Source organism: Coloeus monedula (genome assembly GCF_965178545.1).
Source record: "Coloeus monedula genome assembly, chromosome: 19".
NCBI classification, from domain to species: Eukaryota; Metazoa; Chordata; class Aves; order Passeriformes; family Corvidae; genus Coloeus; species Coloeus monedula.
Window position 1 is genome coordinate 6075224 of NC_138799.1, and position 15159 is coordinate 6090382.

At 44.7% G+C, this 15159-nt stretch overlaps 1 protein-coding gene across 1 annotated transcript in view; it reads left to right on the forward strand.

Annotated features, from left to right (window-relative positions):
• The first annotated feature begins 414 nt into the window (after positions 1-414).
• ABCC3 (ATP binding cassette subfamily C member 3) overlaps positions 415-15159 on the forward strand; it is a 46394-nt gene continuing 31649 nt past the window's right edge. Inside the window, exons 1-4 of the mRNA XM_082293956.1 lie at positions 415-459; positions 12551-12727; positions 13586-13711; positions 14600-14737. Of these exons, the coding sequence (XP_082150082.1) occupies positions 430-459; positions 12551-12727; positions 13586-13711; positions 14600-14737 (471 nt within the window). The 5' untranslated portion in view covers positions 415-429. The remainder of the gene's footprint in view (positions 460-12550; positions 12728-13585; positions 13712-14599; positions 14738-15159) is intronic.

Here is a 15159-nt window from a genome sequence, read left to right on the forward strand (position 1 = left end):
CAACCTCGCCTTGAACACTTCCAGGGATGGGGGTTTCCACAGCTTCTTCTTGACGCGTGGGTACCACCAAAGCCCCCCTCCACGAGCAGGGGTGCGGCTGTCTCAGCAGGTCACGCTGAGCTGGGGGCCTGGAATGTCACCCACGGCGTGAGGTGCCCGGGCTCAGGAGCAGATGAAAGCCAGCCCCGCCTCAGAGCGGGCCCCGCCACCGCCCAGGGCAGACCTTGGCCCGTCTGTCGGGCTCCCCCGGCCCGAGGGGCGTGGGCAGGGGCGGTGCGGGCTCCTCCCGCCGCCTGCGGGGAGGGTGGGACGGGCCGCGCCGGCCCCGCCGCCCCCGCCCCCGGCCCGCCCAGCGGGGAAGGAACCGGCTCCTACCCCCGCCCGGTGCCCGGGGTGCGCCGGCCGCAGCTCTGCGCCCCTGCCGCCGCCATGGAGGCTTTCTGCGGGTCCCGCTTCTGGGTAAGCTTCTCCCTCCCCATCCCGCCCCGCGGAGGGGCCGGGGCAGCGCCGTGCCCGCTCCGCCCGGGGCTTCCCGTGTGTCGGCCGGAGCGGGCACGGGCAGCCCGGTCCTGCGGCTGCCGAGGGGCTGGGCGGCACCGTCCGTCGGTCGCGGGGCCGTCCCAGAGCCGGCGGTGCGGTGCCTCCGCTCGGGCAGAGCAGCAGAAGGGCCGCTCTCTTCGCCCTTCAGCATCTCCACACCAGAGCCAAGACCGCCCCTACAGAGCATCCCGCGGGGGATGCAGCTCTCCCAGCACAGTCCGCCTCTGGACCTCACACTGATGAACCCGAGGCCGTTCCTTTCTGTTCTAGCGCGTGTTCTGCTCTTCGGAGTCACTCCCATGGCTGGCACAGTGTTCCCCGCTCAGTGCTTTGTTACTGCTGAAAGAGGGATGGGTTCGTGGCAGCCGGGGGTAGTCACCAGCCGCAAGGATTGCGGTGACTTCTGTTAGGACTTGGAGCCCTCAGCCCTTTGGGAAGGCTGATCGCACCGGGCACTGGGTTTGTAAGCACAAAAGTTTGGAAATTGCTGCCACGGTCTGCTCCGATGGTGAGAGTGTGTAAGTGCTGTTGCCGGGTTCCCCCAAGGTACAGCGTGCTGTTTGCCTCTCTGCTGGGTAGGCAGGCGCTCAGACCGTGCGAAGCCATGGGGATGTGAGCACGTATGGTGAATCTGGAACTGCCCCCCCAGTGACTCAGTTTTTGTATGTTCCTTTCTTTTACGCTGCTTTAGCTCAAAGGGGATTTTTTTTCAAATGAGGAGCCGGGATGAAAAGGAATGTCTGAAGTTGCATCACTGCTGGAAAGCTGCTACAGGACAGCACAAGCAGTTGGCACCGAGCACTTTATGCTGAGTTCCATCCTCAGATAACCAATTATCTTTCAATATCTCTCCCAATATTACTATTTAAAAGAGGAGTTTGGCTCCCAAGCCCCTTGGTTACATTTCTTTGTTTGTATTTCATTTCCAAGCACTCTGCACTCTGCCACAGCAGCTGGAAGATAAGCTTGCTCAAACAAGTATTTTTGTGTATTATTTCTACCATAAACACTTCTAGGACAGGAGCAAGCACGAACAGATCGACACTGGGCCCTGGTCTATTGGCTGCCTCCGGAAGCAGGTCTTAGCTTCTCAAGGAAGGCTGGTAGTGCAACAACTCTTGTAGCAGTTTATTGATACGTTAATGTAAATATCCAGACGGTTTTCCTGGTTTGAAGTATGAAGTAAGTGCATCATTATGTACTTTATGCTGTAGTGTTACACTCCAGCACCAGCATGGTGCTCTCTGTGCTGCTCTCTGTGGTGTCTGCTCTCTGTGGACCTGTTTTCTTTCTTCCACGGTTGCTTAGGGTCAGAAAAAACTTTCCATCTGTTTAATTGTTTTAAATAATGGTACTCAACAACTCTGTGAAATGTAACACTGTGACTCCATGACCAGCAGGTTGAACTCAGTGATCACCCTATTTTTGGCAGTATTTTTTGTCAGCAGGAGTGTACTCGGTGCACTGATTTTATGGGATATTTTAAGTGATGACCAGGTAGATGACAGTCACCTTGAAATTATTTGCTCTGCAAATATGTTGTTCCATAAGAAAATGTAGGTAGATGCTTCTGTTTGAAATCTTCCCACAAAAGTTGGGGTTTCTCTTGCTGCATTTGAAGAAGGGAGAACCAGGTGAAAGGCAGTTCCCAGCCTGTGCACCAAACTAATGAATGACATCCAGCTTTGCAGTTCAGAACAAGAACTCGATCAAATGTGAACCAATATTAATGTTCACTTTTTCATTAGCTGATGAACTTAGACTCCCCATTTTTTGTCAAAGAAAATCTAGATATTTTTGGAAGCTGAACGTCATATTGGTGTCAGTTTTAAAACTGTTTAGAGTGAAAGGAAACATACTGTCCAATTTAAACAGCTCTTTGTTTTGGAGTTTAAATCAACTACAATACTCTTCTGTTAAAAGGGAATCAGAAAAAAACCAAAATAGCTCAGAATTAGCTCATGAAAATGTTTATCTTGAAATATATAAACTTTAACAGATAATTTATTTATCTTGGATTTTTTTGACTTATCAAAAGTTTTAAGGTTTCAACTCCTCACTCTGATTCAGGGTGGGGAAATTCGCTGGAAATTTTGCTGGTTGCGTTTTATGTGGTTTTTTTGAAGAGGCAAAATAATTTCCCGTTCAACCCATTTCAGAAATAAGAAATGAAAGGGAACACTGTAGATCCCATTAGAAATCTGTAAAAGCTTTTGGCTTCCAGCTACTGCTTTACCTGTTGAACGTGGAATCAGCAAATTGCCAATGCAAATGTAGGTTATTTATGCATAAAAGAGGAACAACCAGAATATTATGTTTTCATAACGCAGTATGAACAATCTCTTCATCTGAACACTTGGAATCGTACTGTCTACTTCAGCTGTTAATATCTCCTAGCAGTGCTGAATGCCTTTGGGGAGGAGATGAATGTGACAGCACAGACCCACACAAGGCAGGCCTTAGGTGTGTTCTTCACCAGTGCCCATAATGACCTCCTATTTATTGTGCCACATATTTGCTGTGTGATAGTAGGAGTGCTAAATAGGTGTGCCAATTAACGTGGCCCACAGTCTCTGTTTAGAGAAGCAGATACTGGTGAATTATCACTTTTTTGTTGCTTGTGTTCTCCACTGTAGTAAAACGTGAGTGGCCTCTGAGTCCAGAGCAAAGTGATCTCCTGGGGAATGTTTGCTGCACAAGTGTTTCAGCCTAGTGATTAAAGAGCACAAACTTGGGAAAAACTAAGTTCTGTTCCAGTGGAGAGAGACCTCATCTTTCTGCAGCTCAGCCTCTCTGAGTAAGAAATGGCTCAGGGGCTGCTGTGAGATTAAAACCCTGGGTGCTCAGCACTGCTGTTGGGTAATGTTGGGATGAGGGGCAAATAAATGCCTTGGTCTGCACACAGGCACAGTGCCTGGGCTTAACCAGCAGCTTGTGTTTTGGGTAGTGTGGGGTTTTTTTACAGCATAAATGGGGAATGAGAGAACAAGCGATAGAACATTTCAAAGGGGAGGCCACAATTTCTCAGTTCCTTTCGATCCTGCTCAGCTGACAGCTCGGTTTCCTTGCCCGCCCTGTGTCTTGGTATCCTGATAGAGGTCTTGTTTTTTCCCCATCCCACGTGGAGTGCTGGCTCCTTCTTCATCCAGAGGCTCTTGAGTAATCCAGCAGGAAGTTGCAGCAACTCTCAAGAGTAAACAATACCTCGGTCTTGGCTTGGTGATAGTCCCGTACAAAGCACCCCTTTAACCTTTAGGTTTATGGGTATTCCTTCACCTTGAGTCATTCTGTCAAATTTTGGTAGATTTGGACTAAAAGTCACGCTGCTCTCTGGAAATGCGTTCTCCTGCTCTGCTGGTTCAAAGTGCCACAAGTTTCCCCTCTGCATAACTTCGTCTTTTGCTGTATCATGCTTAGATTTCTTGTAGTTGAAGTGACTCAGGATAGCTGTAGTAAGGCAGAAATATTTTTTCCAAAGAAGATGACGAATAGTGTACCGCTTGTAGCATGTGTACAAAGTGTATTTAAACCCCTCCACAACTTATGTGGTTTAATAATAAAACATTCAATTTTAACAATTCCATTATTTTCAGCTAAATCAGTGCCAGCAGAGGATGAGTGAAGCAGAAGGTGGTAGGAGATCACTGCCAAGGAAGGATCCTGCAGTGGGGTGGTATGGTCCAGACTGGCTGTTGTTTATATTTTAGCTTCCCCTTCTGCCACCCTGTGCTAAACACAGAATGTTCAGTGTTTCTAGATATTTAAACATGATGCAGATCTCCACATAATCTTTGTTAACTGTGTCCAACTTCAGCTGAGTCCCACTCCTATAAATCTCTTCACAAATAACTGCATCAGGTACCTCTGTTCTTTCTCATATTACGTGGGAGATCAAACTAGGTGACTTTAACAGTCCCTTCAGACATCAAATCTGTGAAGTTATGTGCTCTCAAAGGGTAGCTGGGTTGGCAACATCCTGAACTTAAAAGCAATTAAGTACTCAAGCTCAAATTCTCCAAGATTTTCAGATTCCTGACATGAATCGAATGGAAGCTGTTGCTAATGGATTTGGGTCCCAGATCCTCAATGTCAGGAGCAGTACAAATATAAATATTTAGCATTGGATTTGGAGTATTAGCCGGGGTCTGATACCGTTCATCTGTGTGTAAATGGCAAGACTGTATAGTCAAATAGCCTGGATTTGACAGTCTTTGGGAAAGACAAAGTCTGGATTTGAGAGCTGTGAGCAAAACTTGATACCAGTGAAAGCTGCTAGTAGGAAGTGAGTCCTTTAGTGATGGTGTCAATTAATGAAACTCTTCAGCTTTCAACACAACTGTTCCTCCCTGGGCCATTTTAGCTTATGTGACACAGCTGGTAGCTGTGGTGTCTGGGACTTTGGAATGCTATAAAGTTTGCCTCCTGAAAAGAAATTATACTGGAACTAAATCCAAGTCACATGAGAAGTTCCTTAAAATGAAGCTAAAATTTAATCGCTGTGCTTAGGAATATAAAGCGTTTTGAGATGGGCTTCACCTACCTGGTAGGCAAATTGCTGTGTCACGGGAGAGATAATCCTTTCAACATGTGCAAATTTGTAATGTATTAAAATAAGGAGACTATTAGTGTTTAAAATTTAATTTAAAAAAAATTCTTTTGAGAAACCTATTAAATGAGATCTTTGATTTTTCCCAGTAAGCTCATGCTCGATTTGTCTCCTGATCCCACCGTGGCTGTGATGGGCCATTATCCAGTTGCAAGTTCCTTGGCTGAGCTGGAGGAGAGCAGAATGGCCAGCAGCCAGAGATATTCCCAGGAATGTGCCCATGCTTTTGTACAACCACCAGCCCTGATTCCATGCTGGGCATGTGTGAGCTGGCACCTTGTCCCTGTGCTAATCTTGTGGCAGTGTGAGCGGTGAAGTCAATGCAATAAAATTTAGGTCATTTACAGGAATGTCATGTGCCAGTGTCATAAAGCCCTGAATTAGAACAGAATAAAGGAGATGGAGAAGAGAAACTGTTTCATGGGAGCTGTTTCAGAAATAATGTCTTTTTTCTTTCTGAAGCTTTCTGAGAATGCATTTGACATTTGTGCGATTAAAAGAAAAATTCTCTCCTCTTCCTCCCATTAGAATGATTTTTATTCTAGAATATCCTCCAACTGCTCTCAGAGCAGGACTGATGGCAATTTTTTGTGACAGTCCTTTGTATTTTTAGTATACAGCAGCCCAACTGGATGGGCTGGCTTAAAATGGAGCTACAGTGGGACTGTCTCATTCGCAGCCGTTTGAGCTGTTCCTGTCTCTTTAATTGAGTTACATTTGTGATGATCCTTGAATTAACCCAATTCCTTTAACTGAAAGGAGATGGGATGGCTTAAATCAAGGATATTCCCCCCCACAGCCATTATCACACTGGTCTGCAACAGGGCACCCCACTCTTTTATTGGTGCTTGCACAAGACCATAGGAAAAGCCTTCATGATGCCATTAACAGGAAGTTTTCTCCCCAACAGTACATAGCTTTGGTCAATTTTACAAGACAGTTGGGAACTTCCTTGTATAGGAACAATCCTGTTTTATTTTCTTCTCAATCCTGCTTTTGATTCTTGAGCATTTTTACTTGTATGTTTGCACCATGCCCTCTCCTCCACAAGTCAAAAATGTCCCTCTGTCCAAGCAAGAGGACTGAGCATAACTGAAACAACTGTAGTTGATGGATTTTACTTTTACTTTAGGTGTATGTTGTCTTAGATCCATATATAGTGTGTGGTCTCCTTCACTATCTCCCTGAGGCTACAGGTGCTTTTCTGAAAGCCCCAGGTAATCCTGGGCTTCTGTGTCTGTGGGGATATGAATCTGCCTTTTTTTCATCCTGTCTTATTTTTGTATCTGACAGCAAAGAAGCTCTGAACTTCTCATCTTAAAACTCAAAACCTAAGAGGAGAATAAAAAAGGAAATTACTGTCTAGTACTGATATCTAGTTGCAGTTCTCAAGTGCAAGGCATGGTTGGTAGCATTTGTATCATGAAACTTCAGCTCGAGCAAAAACCTCTGACAAGTTACTCCACGACCATAAAATAATTCAATAGGCTCTGGGCTTGTGCCACGCCTATTTCATCCCATAAAATAAGCCACTGAAGATCCTTTTACTGCTGGGAAAGGAAGTTCAGCATCCTGCCCAGTGTCCTTCACTTATGTAGAGAACTGGTGCAGTGTGCTTTGTAAAAGAGAAAAACACCATTTCTGGTTATTAACTGTGTGGTTCATGCAGAACTGTAGATGCTTATGTCCCTCAACCCCGCCTTCTTTCTGAGCAGTGTTGCTGCAGTGAAGAATGTTGTTTCTGCTTGCCCTTTCCAGGTGGGGGAAAGGTTGCTCTGTAAACATGAGGAAGAATTGGGTGGTGCAGCAGCCACTGGGGATTAATGAAGCATCCAGCTCTTTCTGTAAGGGTGACACTGTTCCTTTGGAAATGTAAATGGGTGATGGTGCTCTGAAAAGCCCGTTTGGAACTGGTGCTCTTCTGGAGGCCTGGAGCTGTGCTTGCTGGTATTTATGCTCTAAAAGGACAATTAGAGTTGCTCCCAAAGAGTTTATTGACAGGGACCAAGCAGAGGAGATGGACAACAAGTAGAAATGGGAGGTGAGACATGGAGAGGCTGAGGTAAAGCCTGTGCTGTAGCTAAGACTGAGCCTCGGTAGTTTTTAGTGTTGCAGTTCAGAGCCACTCTCATTCCTGGGAGGAGGCAGTGTGGTAGAGCCAAGAGAAAGATCCTTTTTATTTCTTTCCTTTCCTTTAGACTTTTTTCCTTTTATTTATTTTTTTTTCCCAGGCTGTGCAAGTGAAACTCCCTGGCAGGGTATTGACCAGACCTAGGGGCTAAAGAAGGGCAGGAAAAGTCTGCTTTGCATTTCCATTCCCACTAGCAATTTGTTCTACACGAGAAAACCATTGCCATGTTTATGTACCATGTTGATTCACTTCCCTATCTTCCATACTGGATGTGTGCCTTCCTGGCCAGCTTTCCAGTGTAACTGTTAATCTTACGTAACATGCAAACCAGTGATAACTGACACAGAATCACTGATAGGGTGTGTGTTAGCCTTGGGTAGGGTGTGAATGACGTCAGCCCAATGGCCTTCACCTTCCAGCAGATAAAGGTTGGGTTTGTGTTTCCTGTGCTCTTCACCATTCTTCTGGAGCTGTAGAAATTCAGAGAGAAGCGTGTATTAATGTTATCCTTTTAAGGGAGAGAACTGCTTGACACTGCAGAGATGCTGTCTTTTCTAGGGTTGGGATGCTCTCTGTTGCTGTTTGAAGAACATTACTGCAGCATCAGCAATTATTTTTACTGCTGGGTAAAGCCATTGTGAGGCACCCTTATTTTAAGCTTCTGTAGTGGAGTAGGAGTTGATTTAGGCTTAAACTCAAGACCAAAACTCCAGCTGGTCTTTTTCAGCAGGCTTCATAATGTCATCTGGGGATTTTGGGAAACAGACAGACAGGAATTTCCCTGTCCCTGTTTTGCAGCCTAGGTTTAGGCTTTCTGTTTGTTCTTTAAATGCTGTAATGGATGATGTGCAGGAAGCCCAAGATACGTGGCACTGAACTTCTATTTCTTTTAAAGGCATTATCAGTTTTAAGGATGGCTTTTTCAATAGCAACATTCTTTTCCAGAGGGGAGAACATAATAGAAAGTACTAAGTGTTAGAGCAGGTTTAATGCTGCTCAGAGCTTCCCCTGTTGAATACCTTCCCTTAATTGACAATCATGTATTTAAACCTGGTCATTTAAATGCAAGTCCTGCTGTCCAGATGGCCCTTAATGCAAGAATTGTGTTTATCCAAAGACAGACTGGCGTGATGGGTGTGAGTGAAAGCTGTGGCTAGGGCCCCTGTCAATGATACCCTTAACTGATCAGTAGAAAGCCCCACTAATTTGTAAGTTTTAGACTCCAAGAGACCCCTTTTCTGCTGTGAAGCTGTAACAAGCATTTCTAATCTCTTCCCATGGGTGTTTGCATTGTATTTTAGTACTAGAGGATTAAGTAAATCCTGTGCCCAGGGAGTTCAGTATAGTGGGCTGGTGATTTCTGCAGTGCTCCATCTCACCAGCAAAGCCTCCAGCATCCAAGGATCCTGCATCCAAGGGAATGCTGCTGCATTTGGCAGTCAGGAGAAGCCACAGAGCACGGAGGAGTCTGGATTAGTAATAGGTCACAGCTTATTGTCCTCAGCACTTGCTTGTGGGTAAGTGGGGTGGCAGCAATGCTGGCTGGGATGGACATGCTGGCTCTTGTGGTTTCTCTGGGATGAGTTTTGTGGAGAAAGTTGTGTTTCCCAACATTTGCTGCTGAGTACTTCCCCTTGTGAGATGCCTGTTGATGGGTCACCACAGCCCTGGGTCACAGAGCTGCCTGCAGAGCGTTTTCAGGGGGCTGTCACTGAAGGGCAGAGCTGTGATGTCCAGGGGAAGGTGAGTAGCTCTCAGGAGAGCACAGAGCCACAAGCCAAGTAACAGGGGTGCTCCCCAACATCAGTGTGTTAGGTCTCTTTCAGCAGCAAGTCCAAAGAAAATCTTTATACCCAGACAGTCCAAGGTGGGTATTTTCATCCTCAACCAGAACAGGACTCAAGAAACATTTCAATTTGCTCTGTTTCTCAGGACAGAGTTCAGAAAGGCAAAGCCAGATTGAAGCAGGAGCCTTAAAGACAGGAGGCCAAGAGCTGATGTGTCCCTCCAGCTGTTGCTTCTTGTATTTGTTCTCCAGGGTGGAGTTCTGTAACTTTACTGCTGCACTGAAGGGTATGTAGCAACAGGTAACAAAGTTGGCTTGGTCAGGAGAGATTGTATTGAGCCTTTGTGTCATATTCTGACTCCAAATGAGTTGTTTAGGGTTGGAGTGGATGTTGGAATACACACTGTCAGCGTGGTGATTTATAAAGCCATAAAGTGGAACTTCCAGCTCCGTGAAGACTGATTCTGCTTGGTGAGAAACCCAACTTGCAGACTCCCTGATTGAAAAGTAATAATAATAATGCATTGTAGAGTCCCTGCTGCATGGCACATACCATCATACATGGTTTAACCCAAGCCAGCAGCTGCTCACTAATCCTTTCCACTTCCCTGCTGGGATGGGAAAAGACGTGGAAAAAAGGTAAATTCCATGGGTTGAGACAAAAGCAGTTTAATAATTGAAATAAAATATAATTATAATAATCATAATATAATTGTAATGCAAAGAGAGACAACAAAAAAGAGAGACAGAGCACTGTATCAGCTACTAGGGAGAAAATAAATAGAAGTGTATTTAGAAAAATAAATACGTAAGAACTCTATCCCAGGACACATAGCAACATTAATGCACTTCAGCCTGGCCTCAGGGAGAGCAAGTTATTTGTATGGAATTCAACTTTTTGAATTAAGTGTTTTAGGCACTCTGTCTTCTAACAGGGACCCCTCTTCTATTCAGGATGGGAACAGTCTGCTCTCAGAGCAGAAGCAGATCCTTATAGAAACATCTCTTGCAGGAAAGCTTATTTATCTCTTCCAGATTGGAATTGGACCTGGAAAAACATCACCAAGAAGCCAGTAGTCAGTCCTGTTACCTTGGCCATAGGTTTCTCCTTCAGCCCACATCCCTGTTCCCATGTGCCATGGAAGTAGTAGGCTCTTGTTGGCCCTCACGTGGGTGCTGCTTCCTGTAGTTTCACATAATTTTGGAAAGGTTCCACTTTTATTCTCGTGGATAATTCTACTGAATCTCAAAATCTTACTTTTTTTTTTTTTTTTTAGGACAGAATTTTTGTTTTCTGGCCAGCTGCATTTTTACGTTCAGAAATGCAAACCCTTTGCCTTGTTTAAATAAGAGTAAATGAAAACCTTCCAATGGCTTGGCAGCCCTGCAGTCTGTGTCTTGGATACAATAGGCAGCTTGTGTTCAGTTCAGAAGTTAATGGACATCTGGGGCAGTTTCTAGGTTGCTGTCAGACAGAAAGCTATTCCTGGACATTTTGGTCTTATAGGAAAGCTTTAAATTAAAAACTGGGGGGGGGGGGTTCCCCTCAATAACTTTTCCCTTAAACAGAGTCTTTGTTTTATTCTGTGCTTCAGTTATTGCTATTCTTCTTCTGCTTTCCTTTTCCAGGATTTTTTCCAGCAAGCAAAAGGAACACAATTGCAAACATGCTCAAGACATTGCTAAACCACATGTAATTTAAAGAGGAAATTAGTATTTTGTTGAATAAATGAGAGTAGATAAGCTCCTACTTGGGAACTAAGGAGCTTCAAACTTCTACAGGACATCTCCTGCCCCAGGCAGGGTAGCTGCTAGAGGAGCTTATTATGTTAGAGATGCTGAAATGTTTTGATGATGAGCCAAAAAATGGGTACTCTTTAAATGTTATCATCCATTCTGGTGCCAGAGACCTGCTCGCTGGAAGAAATGTGGGGCTGGAGTTTGGTTTGGTTTTGATCTTGTGTTTGAATTGCTGTGTAATTGCCCCTGTGTTGTTGATTTGTGGCTGACGCTTGCCCGAGGTCTGGACAAACCTGTTGAGGTAATTGGGGCTGTTTTTATTCTACTGGCCCATGCTGGGTGCCTGAGTGCCTCCAAAAAAAGCCATTTCTTGGCTAGAGAGGCACCAGCTGCGCGTAGGGCGCAGTTCCAATGTGGAGCTGGTGGATTTGTGCCAACCTGCACCGCTGCCAAAGCTGAAGCACCGAGTGACAAATGGGTCACAGTTCAGCCAAACCGTCCTGCACCCAGCTAAGGCTTTGTAGCCTCGTTACACTTAACGAGCTCGTTCCTGTGTTTGTGGACAGGTTCAGTGATGCACGTGTCTTCTGATGGATCATCACTGAAATGGAAAGATTCTCTGCAGATTGTGGCTCTTCAGTTCTCCTAAAATCAACATTCAGTCTCTTTTGTGTTGGTAAACACAAGAAGGACTGGAAATACTTTGAGGAATTGATTTTCAGAGTAGTCTGTCACTTAGAAGGGATGAGAAGTGGCTCAATGTAACTGAAACCCTTCTTCTGAGAGCTCAGACCCAAAAATAATTAAGTAAATTGTTCTTTATCTAGAAATAAAGTATATTTGAACCAGGGGTATCTTAGTTTTATCATCATCTTGTTAATGACAGTACAACAAAGTCATTTTACATTCCTTGCAAGTTAAGTATTTATCTACCACACTTAAGATGATGCATCAGATGGTAAAATCCAAGTTGTGAATTTCCAGGAGGTTTGATTAAAACCAAGTTCCCCTTTACCCTACTGAAAATTCTGTTTTAGTCTGAGCTTGTGGAACTGTGTTTGCATGTGGTGCATTGAAATCTTTAGGTACAAGTGCATATGTGGTTTGTGGTGTCCAGGGTTACAGCTGGAGAGCATTGCTTGAAATGTTTCCAAGAAAATCTGATTCCTGCCTGCGTGTTCAGTACATTTCTTTTGCCTTGGTTTACAATAGGGAAGTAATTAAAGTTGGAAGCATATAAGTAAGAAGGACAAAGTGTTAGTCGTAAGTGGAGGGGATTTTCCCAGGTCAGCATAAGGTTGGTCTAAATCTGATCATTTTCTCCAGTGCTGGACATTCTTGCTGGATGAGTTCTCAAGTGGAGGATTTTTCCTCAGGAGCTTTGTTTAGCAGAGGCACTCCAGGCTGGGAATGCCTGAGGAACATGGTGTTATCAGTACCTGTAACTAAGCCTCAGCAAAGGCACAAACACAAGGGGTTTGTCTGCTACAGAATGCATGTCCAGCTCTGAAATACAGGAGGGCACAAATCTTTTTCTTTTAGGTTTTGCCCAGTATTTACAGCTGTACTTAGCCCTTTCACTACAGCAGATTAACCACAAGTGCTTGGGGTAAGTATTTTGGGAAAGCTCTTACTCAGGCCGTGTGCTAACTCCATCAGGATCTGAATACAACTTCATTCAAGCAGATGTTCCAGTTGGCAGCGCTTCTGCCTCTCTGTTAATGAATGTGTCTCGTCCCCCTTCCAGGATTCAAACCTTACAATACACACGGATAACCCAGACCTAACACCATGTTTCCAGAACACCATCCTGGCATGGATCCCCAGCATTTACCTGTGGAGTGCTTTACCCTTTTACCTTCTCTACCTGAAGCGCAACAAACGAGGGTACATCGTGCTGTCCGTGCTGAGCAGGTTCAAGACGGTGAGAGCTCTTTGCAGTGCCCCATGGGCCATGTAGAGTTCATTTTTATTAGTTCAGCATCCAAGGAAGTAGGGTTTAAACAAATTTCCCTCCGATTTATCGTATTGAAGAGCTTGCTCATAGGAACAAACAGTGTGCATACAGATATCTGAGGGAGGAAATCCATCCTGGGAGCCCACCTTTCTGGGTAGAGAGAAGAATTGATTGCTCTGCCTTGAGCAATCCCCCTTTGTGAGCCAAAACTGCACTGCTTCACCCTTACTTAAGGTTTAAACCACTGAAAGCTGCAAACCAAAGACCTTAAGGTAGATCTAGTGGGAATTTTATCTCTTTGTGAAAGTAAGCTTGAGAAGGGTTTTTCCAAGCTTCTCTCCCCATGCAATAGCAATGTGATTTCATCTGCACCTTGTGCTTAAAAGGTTCCTGGTGTCAGCAGCCCCTCAGGTCTGTAAGTGGCTGGGTCTAAGAAAAGCAAAGAAGTCACTTTCCATAGGCCATTAAATAACTCAGGTTATTCCTGGAGAAAAATACCAGGCTTCTGCTTCAGGGCATGTCTGCCTTTACTCTGGGTGCTGCCTGTGTTTCCAATCAAAACTAAGTAGGGGGAAAAATCCAGGCAAAATACGTTAGTCTTTTTACTGGTTGTGATTGCAGAATCCCTCAGAAAGCAGTTGAGATGAGATGCTTGGTTTGAGTGCAGTGGGACAGTTCATCAGACTGCAGCTGATCAGTGCTGTGATTGTGTTTACACAGCTTTGTTTTGCTGGGAATCTGTGAATCAGAATGGGCTTTTTTTAGCTCTCTGACCGCCCCTGGAGAGGAGTTTACCAAATGCTGTTTCTGTTTGCCTCCTCTCAGCTGTTTGGTGTCCTGCTGTGGTGTGTGAGCTGGGCAGATCTCTTCTACTCCTTCCATGAGCTCCTGCAAAACAGAACCCCTCCACCAGTCTATTTTGTAACTCCACTGGTCGTTGGCATCACTGTGGTTTGTAGCTGTTTCTGTTCACTATGACCAGTATGAATAACTTTCTTTTAGACAGATGAAGGATGAAGAGCCCCTTTGCATTCATTGCCTTATCTGGACTTCTTTCAACTGTATTATTAGTATTTGTATTACTGAAGCAAATTTTGCTACCAAAAAGGCCAGAGTCACAAATCTCTCTCTCAAGTAGATTTTCAGCTGTGTAAATTAAAGTATTTATAATGCTGCCTTCCAGCCTGCTTTCACCTATCTCTCCAGGCTTGTGATCCAGTTCTGGAGAGAATTTGAATAGGACTTTGCCAAAAGAGTGATACGATGGAGCATGGCTTTTGCATTGTTCAGTACTGTATCGGACTTTGGAAAGCTGTGTCTATTACCTGGTGGTTGTTCCTCCATTAAACAAAACAAGTTGGCTTTGCCTAGGATGACAAACAGGCTTGTGGCTGTTGTATGAAAAATAAAGCAGTAAAATTTGCCCATTAAGTTTTTTAATTCCCTTGGTTAATTTTTTTTTTTTAAATCTTTTTTTCTAGACAAGTCATGATGGTCCATCTGGATTGGAGAAATGACAGTCCCTACATTTGTTTAAAATGTTTGTAGCTAATATTTAATTGTTCCTAGCCCTACTTGCAAAGGCTTAAAAATTGAATTCTGGAGATGAGGCTCTGAAAACAGCAAAACAAATTATTTCACAGTTATTTGCTGCTCTCAGATGATGGAGGTTTTGCCATTGACCTCTGTGAAGTCATGACGGGGCTCATTTCAGAGAGGTCCTGCTGCTCTGGTATCCTTCCAGTCGATGGTGGCTCTAGGAGCTGCCATCTGAGGGTGCAAAGAGGGGGAGTACTGGGATGGGGTTGTGTTCATGTGTTCCTGTATTTACTTTTACAGCTCTTAGCTACACTGCTTATCCAGTACGAAAGGCTGAGAGGAATTCAGTCCTCTGGAGTGCTCATTATCTTCTGGTTTTTGTCTGTGCTCTGTGCAGTGGGGCCTTTCCGGTCAAAGATCATGACTACAACAGCGCAGGTAACAAGCCATCTTTGTTAGCACTTGGAGAACAGGAAATGTAGCCATCCACATCTCTGTGAAAAGAATGAATCACCCGAGTTTGGAGTCAGATCTGAAGCCAGGTTTTGCCAGAGAGAAAAAGGAGTTTGGTTCTGTTGCCTTGACTCAGACTTTCGTAACTAGAAGGGAACTGGATTTCTCAGGCAGTGTCAAAAAGCAGATTTTGCTTAGCCCAGAGCTATACTGGAAATCTGATAGACATGAGAGAGCAATATCAACACTGTGTATATGGGAACAGACTCCTGTCTTTTTTTAAATCTCATCCCCCCTGCTTAAATGGGGATGGGTAGTAATCAGAGAGGACACATTTTAATATGTAAGGTTCCTTTTTGCTTAGGCAGCTTGGCCACATTAGGCAGCTCCATGGGCTTCCTGGTGTC